General features: G+C 39.1%; 2 protein-coding genes across 11 annotated transcripts in view; one reads left to right on the top strand and one right to left on the bottom strand.

Annotated features, from left to right (window-relative positions):
• The window catches only part of ZBTB8OS (zinc finger and BTB domain containing 8 opposite strand), a 77,817-nt gene that overhangs the window by 18,560 nt on the left and 41,162 nt on the right, over window positions 1–18,095 (top strand). For 2 of the 5 annotated variants that reach the window (XM_070260487.1, XM_070260490.1), the window contains one exon: window positions 4,280–5,939. The exons of the other annotated variants lie outside the window; for them this stretch is intronic. In XM_070260487.1, the coding sequence (XP_070116588.1) occupies window positions 4,280–4,351 (72 nt within the window). In that variant the 3' untranslated portion in view covers window positions 4,352–5,939. Of the gene's footprint in view, window positions 1–4,279; window positions 5,940–18,095 lie in introns of those variants that run through there. 5 annotated transcript variants of the gene reach the window in all.
• Window positions 6,230–18,095, bottom strand: part of ZBTB8A (zinc finger and BTB domain containing 8A) — a 62,061-nt gene continuing 50,195 nt past the window's right edge. For all 6 annotated transcript variants that reach the window (XM_070260483.1, XM_023634279.2, XM_023634285.2 and 3 more), the window contains 2 exons: window positions 15,388–15,557; window positions 6,230–10,408 (listed from right to left, as the gene is read on the bottom strand). In XM_070260483.1, coding sequence (XP_070116584.1) covers window positions 10,076–10,408; window positions 15,388–15,557 — 503 coding nt within the window. In that variant the 3' untranslated portion in view covers window positions 6,230–10,075. The remainder of the gene's footprint in view (window positions 10,409–15,387; window positions 15,558–18,095) is intronic.

Here is an 18,095-nt window from a genome sequence, read left to right on the forward strand (position 1 = left end):
GGTCCTTCTAGTTGTGGCATGTGGGACGCTGCCTCAGCATGGCTTGATGAGCATTGCCATGTCCGCGCCCAGGATTCGAACCAACGAAACAGTGGGCCGCCTGCAGCGGAGCGCGTGAACTTAACCACTCAGCCACGGGGCCAGCCCCCAAATTATATTTATTTCTATTAAAAAAGATGACTGACAAAGACTGTCCCATTTTCCCTGACACTTATTCTAAAAGTTCAAAAGCTAATATTTAGGAAAAATACTTAAATTCCAGAAATATATGATTTCTTAGGACAAGAGCGTAGAGAATAGTGGATTTCTATTGTTTTTTCCCACTGCCGAATAAATATACAACTGTATGTGTTTTGAAAATTACCTGCAAGTATAGACTTTAAGGACAGTAGAGTCATGGATTCAATCTTGACCCTGTCATTCACTAGCTCTATGACTTTGGGACATTTTCTTAACCTCTCTGAGGCTCAGTGTCCTCAACTCTGAAATGGAGGTAATGCCTACTCACAGACCAGGTGTCCCTGGCATTGCTAGGATAGTTAAGAATTTTATTTTGTAAATGAAGAGAAAGGGAGTCATTTTGGAATTACACTTGGAGCTGTGGAATTTAAACGCTACTGTGCTAACTTTTATTTCGAGGATTTTGGGGATGTAGTGGTTAATAGCACAAACTGGGGCCAGATCACTGGGGTTCAAGTCCTGGTTCTGCCACTGACTAACTGTCCATTTGGGGCATGTTGCTTAACCTCTCTGTGCCTTATATCCTCATTTTAACTCGTGATTGTAGTACTTGTAGGGTTGTTGAGAGGATTAAATAAGAGGTATACACTTAAAGCTCTTAGGACGGTGCCTGACACATGGTAAATGCTGTCAGTGAGGGCTGGTATTATTATTGGAACAAGCAGAAAAGCTAACAGCTCCCTTTTCCTCCTTAATTTTTGAAAAAGTGCACAGTGCTTGGTTAGCGGGTGTCGCCGGCCTAGAAATCACTGGTAGCCAGTGCCCTTCTGCTAGTCTCTGTTTTTTAAGAAGGGCAAACAAAGCTACTCCTTTCTGCCTTTCCCTCTCTTCTTTCTCTTCTGTCTTCTTTTCCTTTCCTGCTTCTCTACTCCAAGTCTTTCCTGTGTTAATCTAGTTTTCTTTCTTCCATATCTGAGTTGAGCATCTGTTTTCAAAAGCTGTGCCTGTCCATTTATGACAAACCAATTGCCCTTCTAGGGGGCTCCCTTCCATTTATGGTCTCTTGCTGATTCCCTTGCAGCTCACAGTATTAAACATTCAAGGGATGTGTCACAGTGAGAAGAAAGACAAATCATTGGCTGACTGTGTTTCTGCCTTCATCCTTGTTCCCATGGCCTCTCCAGAGTCTTCTCTCAGTACCAGTTCAGCCCACCCACTATCACCCGCCAGGCAAGTTCACACAATAACTCACCAGTAACTACCTTTGAATTTTTGCCCAGATTCTTTTTCTCTTTGTTTTTATAACAACTTTATTGAGATATAATTCACATACCATACAATTCAGCCATTCAACAATTTTTGCTGTATTTTCACAGTTGCGTAACCATCGCCACAATCAATTTTAGAGCATTTGCACTCCAAAAAGAAACACACTACCTTTTAAGCAGTCACCCTCCCCCCAGCCCTCCCAGCCCTAGGCAACCTAATCTGCTTTCTGTTTTGTAGATCTGTCTATTCTGTTGCCCAGATTCTTACCTGCCAATCTTGTCCTTTTTCAATATATGTAACTGGAAACTCACCTCTTAGAAGTTATTTGGACTCATCCCACCTGCTCGATCCCTGCTTTACTGGGTCCTCTCAGTTCCAATGAAATACATAGACAACATCTTAAATTTACTGATACATTGCTACGTAAAGTTCCTTAAGTCAGTTAATACATGTAGCCGCAACTCCCCTGTGAAGTTGTAAGCACTTTAAGGAGCGAGGGAACTGGCTTCTGGTTGCTTTATATACACCTCCTTTGAACCTTCTTTTAGTGGTCTGTTTCAGTGACACCTAATCCAGGTCTTCCTGATTCCAGAGCCCCTGGTGACATGCTTCTTAGGGAGAGACCCTTATTGTCATGTTTTCATATCCAAATTCCACTTCCTTTATTTTCATCAGTGGCGCCCTGACCCGCCCACTCTCCAGACTGGAATTGCCTTGGACTCCTCTCACACTTCCGTTCCCTGCACTCAGCTATTTGCTAGTTTTCCTCAGTTATGTTGACCGACTTTCTTCTTCCTTCATTGTGTCTCCTAATTGGATGTTCTTTCCATTTGTCAAGGCATGGCTTGTAATTGCCCTTTTTAAAAAAAAAAAAAAATCAACATAGGTTATTTGCATGTTGAGATTAACAACCCTTTTTATCTATATTCATTTTTGTGTAAAAACAAAACTCTCCCTGCCCAAACGTACTTCTGGCACCTGGCACCTCCCTTCATCATTGGCCGTGTCTGTCTCCCCAGCTGGAATGTAAAGTTCCTCCAGGGCTTCATTTCATTGCTCTGCCTGCATGTGATAGGGGTTCCTCAAGTCATTATAAATGCCTCAGTTTGCAATATGTGGATATTTCTGTGTGTGTTACATAAAGATAGGAGCCAAGGCTTCCAGTTTTTCATGAAACTTCCAAACTCTGATCTTGGTTCTTTCTTTTTAATTTTTTTCTATTTTATTTTTTATTGAGGTTATGATAGTTTTACAACCTTGTGAAATTTCAGTTGTGTATTATTATTTGTCAGTCATACTGTAGGTGCACCAGTTCACCCTTTGTGCCCCCCCTTTCTTTCCCCTGGTAACCACTAATCTGTTCTCTTTGTCCAGTGTTTAACTTCCACGTGTAAGTGGAGTCATACAGAGATTGTCTTTCTCTATCTGTTGGCCCATTCTTTTCACCACTCTAAGCCAGTTTCTTCATCTGCCGTTATAGTACCTACTTTGCAGGGCTGTCAGGTTAAAACACTTGTTGCTCAGTGTTTCTCTTAAAGAGTTATGAGCCCCTGAAAAAGAGAGGGCAGGAAGAGAAGAAAGGAAGAGGGGGCCGCCCCTTGGCCGATTGGTTGAGTTCGTGCGCTCTGCTTTGGTGGCCCAGGGTTCCACCGGTTTGGGTCCTGGGCACGGACATGGCACCGCTCATCAGGCCACAACTAGAAGGACCCATATCTAGGATATGCAGCTATGTACGGAGGGGATTGGGAGAGAAAAAGCAATTAAAAAAAAAAAGAAGAAGAAGGGAAGAAAGAAAAGGCAAGCACTCTGGGTAAACTTGAGACCGCCAGCGAGGTAGGTGCCCCTGGCGGAATGTGACCAGCAGTAGCTTCCCGAGCAGGAGTCGTTCTCCAACGCAGGGTCCAGGTTCCGCCCCGGGTGTCTTCCCGCCTCCTGCTGGCTTGGCTGCAGGGAGCGCCGAAGGCTCTCATTGGCCCCCAGGCCACCTCTCGGAGCGGCGAGGCCCGGGGCGCGGTCCCGCTGTGTGTGGGAGGGGCAGCCGACGGCGAATTCGGCGACGCCCCAGGCAGGGAAGCGCTTTGTGGCACGGACAACAGTGTTCTAACCGAGAGTCGGGATGAAGTCGACTAGCCCTCTGGTTGTAGGGCAGCGGTTTTAGGCACCGGCTACCGCATCCTGCGTGGACTCGAGTCCCTGCGGCGCTCTGAGTCGTGGGTGGCTTTGGAGTCGGTCATTCAACTTCTCAAGCCTCACGTTATTTGTTTTAAATGGGGACAGCGCCAGTGCCCACCTCAGAGGGCTGGGATCTAATAGGTACCGCGCGAATGTGGGATCCTTATTGGGCGCTCACTACGCAGGACAGAAAACTTCTATCCCGCCCCAGTGTAGCCTCAGGGGTGTCTGGTAGGTCGGGGGTCTCTCCGGGGGGCCAGCTGCCTGACTCTGCGATAACTTCCAGGAGAAGTAGTGTAGCGGAAAACAAAGGGTCCTACTCCTTAATCCCACCCACTGGTGTACTCATCCCGGAAAATAAAATATAAAGCCAAGCCGGTCACCCGCCTGAGCGTGAGAGTGTGTCACTGCTGGCTAGGAAAAAACCCAGACTTTCATTCTTTAACATGGCCCCAAAATACTAGAGCATCTGGTGCCAATACTTACAGGCGTCGTTTTCCACTAAGTTCCGTGTGGATTTTTTTCCTCCGGGGAAAACGCTTTAAGTCAACTCAAATGCGCAACAAAGGACACAGTATCTATTTTATTTCAGCATTTAACTTTTTTGAATTATGTAAAAAAGAGCCACTTCGTTATTGGATGAAATTCTCTTTTGCAGGAGACAGCGAGGGAGTGTCTGTATATACAATACTGCTACAGGAATATACTTGTGTTTGAATTGCAAACATAACCTTAAAAGTGGAAAGGAGCATGGTACTCAAAAGTCGTTTAAAGTTATTTTTAAAACAAATTTTTAATGACAATAACTTGAAAAGGTAAAGAAGAAATTTACTTTTGTTTCCAAATTTGTCCGAATGCTTCTTTCAATAACATCTCTTAGAACTGAGTCCTGCTTCTCTAGTATGACATTTAACTTGAATAAAAAAATGATTTAGAGGGCTGGCCCTGGGCTGAGTGGTTAGGTTAGCGTGCTCTGCTTCGGCGCCCGGGGTTTCTCTGGTTCCGATGCTGGGCACAGACGTGGCACGGCAAGCTGTGCCGAGCCGGAGTCCCACATAGCACAACCGGAGGGACCTACAACTATGCACTGGGGGACTTTGGGGAAGAGAAGAAGGGCAAAAAAAAAAAAAAACGAAAAAAGATTGGCAACAGATGTTAACCCAGGTGTCAATCTTAAAAAAAAAAAGATTTAATTCAATTCATTGATAGCTTTATAACGTGTAGCAGTTACGCTCCATAGTGCTTAGAGTGTATTCTGGCTCCTTTTTCTTTCTTTTTTTTTTTTAAACTTTAAATCAGGGGGCCAGCCCGTGGCTGAGTGGTTAAGTTCATGTGCTCTGCTTCAGTGGCCCAAGGTTTCCATGGTTCCCATCCTGGGCTCGCAACTAGCGCCGCCCATAAAGCCATGCTGAGGCAGCATCCCACAGAGCAGAGCCAGAAGGACCTACAGCTAGAATATACAACTATGTACTGGAGGGCTTTGGGGAGAAGGAAAAAAGAAAAGAAGATTGGTAACATGTTATGGCTCCGGTGCCAATCTTTTTTTTAAAAAAACAACTTTCAATCAGGAAACATACATAGTATCTTGAAATTTCACAAAAATCAATATTTTCTTGGACTGGGCTTCATGTCGTAAAATTTTTTCCATACTGATAGGGTTGAGATCCAGTGGCCTGGAAGGTCAAATGGTCCAACTGCCCATCCCTAGCCTCTATGTGGGGAGGACAGGAGGAAATCTTGCATGGAGGACCTATTTTGCACATAAAAAATGCTGGGAAGATTTTAAAAAATACTTATGCCCAGGGCCCATCTGCCAGAGTCTGATTTTCCTAGGCATCTGTATTTTTAAAGGCTCCACAAGTGATTCTCATGTGCAGCCAAGGTTGAGAACTATGGTTTAGGCAGAAATGTTCCATTTTTTTTCTCTTATGGGCTGAATAAAATGTTACTCTTTAATAAAGGAACTGAGTAGTTGTAAATAATATTAATAAGGAATTAAAAGATTTTCCCAATGGGAACATCAAGAAACTGTGTAATGGATTTAAGTATCTAGAAATCTGAAAGAGCAAAGCAAAGTATAATCAATTCTTAGATGTCCCTTATAATCTGTATTCAATGTAATATTGTTTGTAAATGATCTAATCAAACTCAAAGGTAAAGAGGTGATGGCATTATCCTGGTCACTGGTTTCCTATCTAAAGGTGATAAAATGTCCAAAGGCTTTTGCTGGTGTGAATAAAACAAAAAGGGATGGCGAAAAGTGTTTATCATGCTATTTAAGTATGTACATTTCAAAATAATTTGCTTTTAAAAGTTAAGAGGCCCTTGGCTTCTCTTGTGTGTGGTTTATTGCTTATTAACATATTTGACTTCTTGTTGGCATTAATACAAGTTCTGTAGGGAAAAGGCTAACATGTCAGAAAGTGAAGTTTATAGATCCCTCTGTGGATTTCATTTTCCTGGTCTATTCATGGTTCCATTAGCATGAATAGTAAAGAAACACCCGTATCAAAAGAAAATATTAATTATACTTCACAATATATAAAGCCGCTGGCTAAATAGTGCCATTTCTGTGATAATCTGAATTTTACCATGGAAACTCTTGTAATTAAAGTCTCGTCCTTTACATAATATTTATTCTGTATAGGATTTATCCACATACAATAATGTCAGTTTTAAAACAATTGACTGTTACTTGCATAAAGTCATCTCACAAAATAGAATAATACACAACACACCTCAGTGAATTAAGCTGATCTTCTAGGATTCAGAAAACTTGATCATTCTAATTATTCCTATTTTTGCCATGGTTTCACTGGGTTGTCTTAGGTAGGTTGCTTTACTCTCTGCCTCAATTTCTTTACCTTTCATGTGGGATAACTGTCCTATTTCATAGATATGTAAAGAATAACAAAAATTATTAAATACTTTTCAAATATAAAATGCTATATAAATGATAAATAGTAATACTGATCCACGCCAATATAAAATAACATAGAACTTTCCATTTAGAATCTAAAGTTTGGTCCTCCAGTACCTATTATTATCACCCTTCCCAGTTAAACACATCTTACGCTGTACTGTTTTTAGTGATTTACCACAGCATTAATTTTAGGACTCAAAAAAATAGATATATATACAAAAACACAATATGAGTGGAAGTTTCAATATATCTTAGCATGACTTGGCAAAATAACTTTAATGACTTGAGTTCTGAGTTCATAAGTAACTGAAACACCAAACTTTTTCATCCATTGAGCAGTAACTTGGCCATATAAAAGCAGTAACTGTTTGCTTTGATTTCATTATTCAAAAATACAATATTGAAAAATTTCTTCTTGAAAAGTCTTAAGATATGATAACTATAGAAGTAGCATTGTCTACCAAGGAAGTGATTCGCAGCTCTAAGAGACCCTATGGTTACTGGCTCGTAAGCACAGTCAGAGGAGTAAGGCAGAGAGACTGCAGTGCTGAAAGGGAATTCAGTTACCTTGTCCCACAGTTGTCAGTGCTGTGCTCCTGAACTCTGCAAAGGTGTCTGGGGAAAGGCTCGCAGGGAGCTTTAACCAGAGCACCTCTGATTTTAGAGTTTCTCCCTTAAATGCTGAACTTCTCTATGAAACAATTCATTTGGAGAAAGGGTTTCTTGGGTAAAAAAAAAAAAAAAAAAGCCTTTAAACTGCTGATCTAGTCCATTACGCTTCCTCCACACACGAGGCACAAGTGCACTGGTGCTTTATTTTTACAAAACTTCATCCCATCAACCAGACACTCGAGGACCAGCGTTAGAAGGGCGTTCAGAAGCTGATAAACAGCATTACCGTAAGAGCAAACTTTGGTCTAACCAACTTATTATTTTCTTAAAATTCAAAAAAGAAATCCTTGGCATAAATAAAGCTTATATTAACAGATTATACCCCTATGTAATATTTTCCCACATTTAAAAGCCAAAGAATTCGGTTTTCTTAGAAACCATTCATGGACAGTTTCACTCTAGGAAAGAACTGGTCTCTAAAGTCTTAGATATATATGATATGATAACTGGAGTTATTATTTACAACTTACAAACATCGCAAATGTTCTTTTATGATCCTAAAATAATAGAACAGATGTGCTGTCTAGTTAGGTGAACTTGATAGCTGTTTTGTGGGGATTGCTTGATGCTTGTTATAAACAATTATGAGAAAGCATTATTTCTGATAAGGCTCTACAAGTGCTGGTGGCACTGTGTTCAGTGGACTTTGTGGACATTCATGCCAATATATGTAAAATTTGCATGCAAAAGATAATAGCATAAAAAAACATTTTTTAGATCATAGACTAAAGTGCGTTAGAGTGTACACATGCAAGCACTACTTCATTTCTATGAATAAAGCTCAAATCAGTCATTTTTCCTATGGGCTCCAATGACTAAAAATCAGATTATAATTTTGAAAGATGTTACCATCATCTGGTGAGACGAGAGTATGACAAGTGTTCCCTCCCTCATTTGGATACAACTTAATTGTTAACACTCCTGATTCAGGAACAGTCATGTTGGGAGAACAATGGACTCATGCTCATCATCCAGTCTTGAAGCAACTGGAAATTTACTATCAAGGGAATCTTGAAAAAGTCTCAGAATTAAGTACCATAAAACAAAGTGGTTATTCATCTATTTATAAAAAATTTTAAAGATATTAACCATTTTAGCTCACAAATTGGTATCAAGGACAATCATTCATTAAAGAATAAGAGAAGATAATAACATAGAAAGTATCATCTTGAGGTATATGTCATGGCATTTAAAAATAGAGTATAGGGGCTGGCCTGGTGGTGCAGTGGTTAAGTTTGCACGTTCCGCTTCTTGGCAGCCCGGGGTTCACCGGTTCGGATCCCGGGTGTGGACATGGCACTGCTTGGCAGGCCATGCTGTGGTAGGCGTCCCATGTATAAAGTAGAGGAAGATGGGCATGGATGTTAGCTCAGTGCCAGGCTTCCTCAGCAAAAAGAGGAGGATTGGCAGTAGTTAGCTCAGGGCTAATCTTCCTCAAAAAAAAAAAAAAAAGTCAGCCTAAAAAAAAAATACAGTATAACTCATGGAGCCTCTCCCTATCAAAATTAAATTATATCAAGCTTAATTGTGATATCTTGCAGAGACCTTTATGAAGGTCAGTTCTTCTGGTATTTATATTTTATCTTTAGAATTAAGATAATCCTTCTCCAATTTAACTGTAATTTTGCAATGTTTCCTAATTCATACAGGGCAGGAGTTTAAACTTAACTTTGTATCCTAGGAGAAAAGTTTGTTGAAAAATCATATAAACAAGAGAAGCAAAAATGCATAAAGCATTTAAGAGAATAATTTGTTCATATAGTTTTATATATAAAATTTACACATAAATAACATAAAAACATGTCAATAGATACTGTAGGGACATTATTTAGGATTATTTGAATAACTACTTCAAGATGTTATATATTGTTGAAGATGATGAAATTCTTTCTCTTTTACACTTTCTAATTCTGATAGGCTTCTTTTTATGATTACTGCTGATTGCTAAGGTTTGACCTCAATTCTTGGCCATTTCAGGAGACAACACAGGGAGAGAAAGTTGAAAAAGGACTGTTTAAAATCAAAATCTGTCCAATCCCACCCCTTAAACTTTCTGACCTTACTTTGCTCATTTGTAAATCAGAGACAATAATATTTACCTTGCTGCTTAGGTGAGAAAATGAGAGAGAGCACTTTATAAATAATATAGCAGTACATAAACATTAGAAATCACTCTTAAGAACTGGTAAAAGTTCTTCACTCTACTTTAGGTTTTGGGGTTTTTTTTAAACAATACTGACTACATCAGAGTAATTTTTAACTTAATGAAAAAATTTCAAAAATGAACAATTTCAAACATTTTAGATTTGTCTTCTGCCATAATCCTAAAACATTTAGGATACTGGAATGACAATAGGTTGTTTTAGATCTGAAGTTAATAGAAAGACTTAACAGTTCAGTCAGGGGGGGTGCCAGGCCTTTAAATGTGCTCTTACCTGGTCTCCTGTGAAAACTCAATATTGGTAGTTTATGTGTTTTTGAAACACCTTGAAATTATCTTACGTAAACTTTGGTTGTGGTAAATTTATTTAAAATATTTCCTTTGAAAAGAGTTTGCTAAGTAGATCTTCCAATATTAAAAGAAAAAAGGTATCTGTGTAGTAAAAGTAAGAAGATTAATTGTTCCTCCATCATACCAACTCAAGCTAGGACTTTCTTCCCAGTGCAGCAACACATTTTAGGGCAACAAAGTTCAGAATGGACACAATGGCCTGTTCAGAAAGCATGCAAGTTACATCAGGTCACTACTTTTACGTCAGTCTGATCAATCTGTTAACCAGACTCTGACCATGGAAAGGGAGAGAGACAGAAAGTCAGTGTAAGTTGCAGACATGCCAGCTCTGTCGGTTCACATTACAACTACCTAATGTTGGGCTTTATTTCCTTTTCTTCTTCTTCTTCACTGTCATCAACCTGTTGTATGACCAGATCAGCAGACCCATCCTCTACAATCTCCACGTATGATCTATTCTCATCTTCACTCAGGTGCCATCTGGAATCCTTGTCTCCATCTGATGGGGACATAAGATGCTGTTCAGCTTCCAAATCAATGGGGAGGCTGTCTATGCCAACTTCAGCGAGGCACTCATTACACAGCCTGTAGCGCCGGGTTCCTTCCTGGACCACCTGACCCGTTAGATCAGTCACATGGCGTTTGCATTTCCTGCAGATTAGTTTGCATGCCTGGTGAATCTGTGTAGAGATTTAAAGAGTGAAACAAAAGGATTTTTCAAAAGCAGGACAGTTTGATATTCTAGGTACTGGTTCATAAACTTAAGATGTTCAAAGCCAAGCATTAATATTAAATTAACATCTAGTTTTTAGAAAAAGATCACAGGTTTTGGCGATAAATTGATGTCACAGAAATATTAACACCAGCTTTCTCTAAATAATGGCTATAATGTTTTTACGATTAATATTACATATTTGATAATTTCACATATTCCTTAATCCAATAATATTTTAATATCTGCGGTAACAAGGGAAACCTACGCAGACTAACAATAATTGCAAACACTTAATATATGCCATGTTCTAGTCTAAGGACTTTATATATCTTAATTCAGGGGGAAAAACCCTCTCATTTCATGTGAGTATTACTTTTTTGTTATTTTGCTAGAGAAAGAAAAAAAATATTGTCCCAAATTTAAATTTATCACAAAATATTTTTGGACAGAAGGATTGCTTGCCACTTTTATTAAGGAAAGATCTGGAAGAAAGAGGACTGGACTACGAATTGGAAGGCTGGGGTTCTAGTTCTGGTTTTGTCATTTACTAACCTTGTCATTTACTAACCATGTATCTTGAACCAAGTAATTTAAAACATAAACCTGCTTCCAGGGTGATAGTCAAAATATTTAGCCACTGGTAAGGTATGGGCACCACCCAAACTGAACAGAAGCCTCACTAATCAGAATGGACACTGGTTATAAACAACCACTATGGTGGTTCTGTTACATATCAGCCTATTATTATCCCTGCCTGCCTCCTTATTGGGGAATACAATCCCCATTAATCCCCTTAACAGGGCTGCAACTCAGGTTGTGAAGACCAAATGAGTTAATATGTGTGAAATGCTTTAGGAAAAAGTTGTAATTGATGAATAATTATATATTATAGTTAGTAGTAAAAAACTTTGTTCAGTAGCTGTCAGAGCAAGAGATTATAGGTTCTAATCTAAAAATTATTACAATTAATTGTATAATGCTGAATTAATGTTTATGGTATATTCATTTAGATAAAGTCAGAACGGTATGGATGGAAGTAGGCCACCAAATACAAATAGTTAAAAAAACCAAGAAAACTAATAACGGTCTGGCAAAATATCTAAAAAATGTATGGGACTACCCCACTCAGTACAATTATCTTCTGCCTAACCACTGACATATCAGTCGGTAAATACTGAAAGCACACAATTTGAGTGTGCCCTTATTTCTCCTGAGATAGTAATATTATGGTTATCATAGGAGGCATTGTTTTTGTTACAAAGTTCTGACAAAATTCATGTTCACCCTCCCAACTCCAATACAATTATGAAGTCAAAGAAATTAAGGGCCAACCCTGTGGCCGAGCGGTTAAGTTCACGAGCTCTGCTTCGGTGGCCTAGGGTTTCCCCTGTTCGAATCCTGGGCGAGGACATGACACCGCTCATCAGGCCGTGCTGAGGCAGCATCCCACGTACCACAACTAGAAGAACCCACAACTAAAAATATATATACAACTATGTACTGGGGGGCTTTGAGAAAAAGGAAAAATAAAATCTGTAAAAAAAAATTAAGATAAACACTATAATGTTAAAATTGAAAATATCATCAGAACTCATTGTTTAAAAAATATAGATCTTCTGGCTCTGTCCACTGAAACAGTGTAAAAAGAATGACACCCTAATGACAATGAGCACGCTAGCTGTCCAAATTTTGGTTTCTAATTTTATTCTCCACTAAAAGGATCCACAACTCCTTTGAGATGGCTGACTCCAGTTTTGTGGCAGAGAAAGTACAAGGTGAGCCTAGGGCTCTTTTGGAGCCAGAGAACAGGGACACTTTGAAAATTTAATGAAGTTGTGACAGAAGGACACAAGAGCCAGCTTCAAGGTATTCCCACTGGACAAAACTGAAAATTTGAGTATCCAAAAGAATAACTGTTATGGATCCAAACACAATGAACCAATGAAAATTCATGAGACCGTATGCTACTTAAAAAACAAAGCCAGGAAAAACTCATATATCATTTGAGGCTACTAGCAAATCAACTCTGTTCTTTGAAAATTGGTAGTTAAAGGGAAAGAATTAAACATTTATCCTGCTTCTCCTGTAGGAACCCTATTTCAGAGTAACCAAATAGCCCAAAGTGATGAGGGAAAGCTTTACTTTATAGAATTCCAGCTGATAATGAAGAAGGAAGGATAAAATTAGCAAATCATCCCACAACTCCACGTAAAATTAATAATCAGGACAGAGATTATCAATTGGTGTTAATGTCATTGTTTTTTTTTTTTGAGGAAGATTAGCCCTGAGCTAACATCCGTGCCCATCCTCCTCTACTTTATACGTGGGATGCCTACCACACAGCATGGCTTGCTGATCAGTACCATGTCCACACGTGGGATTGGAACTGGCGAACCCCGGGCTGCCGAAGCAGAATGTGTGCACTTAACCACTGCACCACCAGGCCGGCCCCCAGGTCTTAATACCATTAAAGGGATGGTCGATGGGGAAATGGATAGTCATTTAATACCAAAATAGCTCCACACAGATTCCTTTCTAATCACAAGGCAGCACCTTTAACTGTACAATGGTGAGATCATGGTATTACCCTAATCCAGTGATCAATATGAACAATATGAATAATGGGTCCACCAGATATTGTGTGTCTCCTAATGTGACACAAAATGAAATACACAATTTCACCCTTAATGTGTTGTAGCCGAAAGTATTTAACTTGAATCCATTAGGCCTTTGGATAAAACCTCTAGTTTATAGAAAATGCAGGGGAGACAGAGGAACAAACTAAATGGCACCATGTGGAGGCAAGCAGAGAAATCCAGAGGTAGGATATTTTGTAAAACAATTGGCTCGACATCTTCAGTAAGTCAGTGTTATGAAAATAAAAAGGGCGGGGGGGGGGGAACTATGGTAGTTTAAAAAGCATTTAAGGGACCTAACAATGAGATGGAATACATGGTTCCGCATTGGACAAACCAGCTAAAAAAGGCATTTGGGGGATTATGGGAAAATTTGAAAATTGAACTGGGTGGTATATAAAATTTTACCGAGATGGGAAAGTAGAGATTGGTCACTAAAGCAAACAGGTTATAAAACAGCACGTACAGAGCTGGCCCTGTGGCCTAGTGGTGAGGTTTGGCACACTCCACTCCAGCCGTCCGGGTTTAGCCCCCAGGCGCGGACCTACACCACTCACTGGCAGCCATGCTGTGGCAGTGACCCACATACAAAACAGAGGAAGACTGGCAAGATGTTAGCTCAGGGCAAATCTTCCTTAAGCAAAAAGAGGAAGATTGACAAGGGATGGTCACTTGGGGCGAATCTTCCTGAGCAAAAAATAAATAAATAAATAAAGTAAAATAGCCTGTACGGTATGACACTCCCGGTCAGAGACTGGACTGTCAGCAGTCAGAAAAGGCTCAGGGAATTTGCTGTTCAGTGCTCTGATGGTTTAATAAGGTAGTGACACTGGAATTATTCTGCTGTTCATCTTGCAGCAAGAATTTTTTCCAAAATCTATGTTCTGTTACTCATCCTTCTCTTCCATTTATATGGGTCATTTTAATTAAAGGACAACGGGTCACTTAAGCTGATTTCTTCATGAGTTGCTTTATAGTTAGTTATTCAACAAATATGTTTTGAGCACCTCTGTGCAGCCCCTTTTCTAAGTGCTACGTATACAGCAGGGAGCCAAACAGACAAAATCTCTGCCTTCATTAATCTCACGAAGCTAGATTTTTTAAAAATTAAAAACAACCTTTTATTATTACAAAAGCAACGAAAATGTATTATAAAAAGTAAAAGTTAGGAAAAAATACCATATTTTTACCACCCAGATATTATCATTCTTTTTTTTTTTTAGGAAGATGAGCCCTGAGCTAACTACTACCAATCCTCCTGTTTTTGCTGAGGAAGACTGGCCCTGAGCTAACATCCGTGCCCATCTTCCTCTACTTTGTATGTGGGACACCAACCACAGCATGGCTTTTGCCAAGCGGTACCATGTCCACACCTGGGATCCGAACTGGTGAACCCCGGGCCCACTGAGAAGTGGAATGTGCGAACTTTAACCACTGCACCACCACGCCGGCCCCCAGATATTACCATTCTTAATACTTTACCATGTGCATATATATATATATATATATATATATATATATATATATATATGGGGTTTTTTGGGGGGGTTTTTTGGTGAGAAAGATTGACCCTGAGCCAATATCTGTTGCCAGTCTTCCTCTTTTTGCTTGAGGAAGATTGTTGCTGAGCTAACACCTGTGCCAGTCTTCCTCTATTTTGTATATGGGACGCCTGCCACAACATGGCTTGGTGAGCGGTATGTAGGTTTGCACCCAGGATCTGAACCTGCAAACCCCAGGCCGCCGAAGCAGAGCACACGAACTTAACACCTATGCCACCCAGCTGGCCTCGGGTTTGTTTTTTCAACCAAATTAGATCGGCTCTCTTGCTCACCTTGCTCCCTTTCTTTGGGAGATTATAGAGAAATGAGAGACTAGAAAGGGGGCGTGGTGGAGAGAGGTGGGACAGCAGAAACTAGACTGAAAACCCACCAGATAAGGACTCAAGAATCACTAGTAGTTGCTGAGTCTCTGAAGTGGTGATTCTGACCTAGACAGTTAAAACATTTTCACAGTTTACATCGTCTTTGGCTCTGAAAAGGCCAGTATATAAAAACATACTAGATTTTAAGTGTATTAAAGTGGATATTCAAAAGAATCTCTCTTCCTTCAAGGTCTCAAAGGAGAATAAAAATCAATATATGTATATTAAATTATGCATTGTGTGCAAGGTAAAAACATTAAGTTGGAAAATTTTTTAATATGGTAGAGTTGTGTGAAAAGATTTTCCTGAGTAAATTAGATTATCCTAAAGCAGATAAATGCACATATTTGTTAAGGAATAAAAGATGAAAAGTCATATACATACTGTTCGGAAATGGCTACTTAGATGGTCTAGCCTGCTAAATCTTTTCCCACAAGCTTGACACGGATACGGCCTTTCTCCTGTGTGACAACGAAGGTGGCGCTTTAGGTCTGCTTTCCGCTTCACCACGTGCGTACAGTATGGGCACTTGAATCGCATCCTGGGCAGATCATCTGTCAGGGGACAGTTTGATTAAATCACTGGAAAGTTCATAATAACAATTCTTTTTTTTTCTTTTTGAGGAAGATTAGCCCTGAGCTAACTGCTGCCAAGCCTCCTCTTTTTGCTGAGGAAGACCGGCCCTGAGCTAACATCCGTGCCCATCTTCCTCTACTTTATATGTGGGACGCCTGCCACAGCATGGCGTGCCAAGTGGTGCCATGTCCGCACCCGGGATCCAAACCAGTGAACCCCGGCCGCCGAGAATCGGAACGTGCGCACTTAACCGCTGCACCACTAGGCCTGCCCCCAATAATAACAATTCTAATAACATAAAGCATCCAAAAGGAGTTGGTGAATCGAATCTAGGAAATGTAGGAGAAAATAAGAAGAAAGAAATGTTATTAAGACTAGATTATCAATGTAATTGTAAGTACAGAACAATAACTTCCATGTTTGATATATTTACAAAGTCTGGGTAAATTTGAGACTGTCACACTCATCATTTTATATAATGTCAGAGTCACATTTAAAATTTTAGATTTAAACATTTTTTAATGTTTTTAAAATTAATTTAAACATTTAGATTTTTTTTTTCTGTTTTCCAAAGCTTTATTGAGGTGTAATTTACATGCAGTCAACTGAACACCTTTAAAGTGTACAGTTTGATGAGTTTTGACATTATATATACATCTGTGAATCCATCACTGTAATCAAGGTAATAAACATATCCATCACCCTCCAAAATTTCCTTTTCCTCCTCCTGTAATCCTACCCTCCAATCTCTCCTTGTGACCCCCGTCCCAAGGCAACCACTGATTTGTCACTATAGTTTAGTTTTCATTTTCTAGAATTTTATATAAGGAGAATCATACAATATATACTCCTTTCTAAAAATTTGGCTTCTTTTACTCAGCATAATTACTTTGAGAATTATCCATGTTGTTGTGTATCAGTAGTTCATTCTTTTTTTATTGCCAAGTAATATTCCTTTGTATGGATAAACCACAATTTATCTATTCACCTGGTTCTGGACATTTCCAGTTTTTGGCTGTGTTATGAACATTCACATTTATATTAGTGATTATAAATTATATTTATCATAAACTAATCCCTCTCTACTGATTCCACTTCCTTAGCATTTAAGCATTAAACATTTAGATTTTAAATGCAAAAAGGTAATACTGGATTTTAAAACTGTAGACAGATTTAAAAAGTAAAAGTATTTAATATTTAAGCTTTTAAGTAACTTGTTTTATTTACATATTTTTATCCCCTGGTACTATTCATATACTTGTAATATTTTTCTTTTAAACGTGAAAAAATTTCAAGGATCTTTAATTTTTGTCTTAAAACTCATATGTTTTCAAAATATTCGTTGTGACTGGAGGAAAACTTCATCAATTTATCAGCTGTTACATTCAGCTGGTCATTATTGAAGTTACATTTAAATAACCTAGAATTATAAAAGTGCACAGCCCAAATAAAGACCACTTTTTTGCTGTTTTAAAATGCAACAAAGATTTCCCATTTATGCACTTTCATTGCCTTCATCAATGGTTGGAGCAGGACCTTCAGTAAGCTCTATAATATGGCACAATTTCACATATTTTCAAGTTAGTAACCTACAGGAAAATGTGATTAGTAAAGATAATCAGGGTGCCTATTGTTTTAAAATACATTAGCTAAACGAAATTATTTTTAAAAATTTATATGACAACCAGGGAAACATGACTACTGACTAGCTATTTAGTGGCTGTTAAGGAATTGTTAATTTTGTTTAGGTATGATAATGGTATTGTAGTGGATTTTTTTAAAGATCATATTTTAAGGATACCTTCTGAAATACTTACAGATGAAAACTTCTGATGTCTGAGATTTGCTTAAAAATAATAAAGGGAGGGGCCAGCCCCACGGCGCAGTGGTTAAGTGCGAATGTTCCACTTCAGCGGCCCGGCTTCGCCAGTTTCGGTCCCGGGTGCAGACATGGCACCACTTGGCACACCATGCTGTGGCAGGCGTCCCACATATACAGTAGAGGAAGATGGGTATGGATGTTAGCTCAGGGCCAGTCTTCCTCAGCAAAAAGAGGAGGATTGGCAGCAGTTAGCTCAGGGCTAATCTTCCTCAAAAAAATTAATTAATTAATTAAATTAAATACAGGGAGGGGTTAGGAGTAGAGGTACAGATGAAATAAGATTGGCCATGAGTTGAAAGTCGTTGGGACTCAGTAATGGGTACGTGGAGGTAAATTATACTATTCTCTTTACTTTTCTATATGTTTGAAATTTTTCTAAAGTAAAAATTTTAAAATATCCAATCTAAATCTTATAATCTGCAGGAGTTTCATTTTATCATAATTTTCCTTTAAATTCACATGTAAACTATTAAGCAAATTTGCCAACTGATTAGTTGGGGGAGAAATCGGGTGACATGCAGTTCTTATCCCTATTTTCTACTTCAGTCTTATGGGGGTGAGGAGAGGATGACTTTGAAAGTGTCAACCTACATAATCTCTCTGCATTTTGCCACTATCATAAAAATGAGATGTC

Source organism: Equus caballus, chromosome 2 (genome assembly GCF_041296265.1).
Source record: "Equus caballus isolate H_3958 breed thoroughbred chromosome 2, TB-T2T, whole genome shotgun sequence".
NCBI lineage: Eukaryota > Metazoa > Chordata > Mammalia > Perissodactyla > Equidae > Equus > Equus caballus.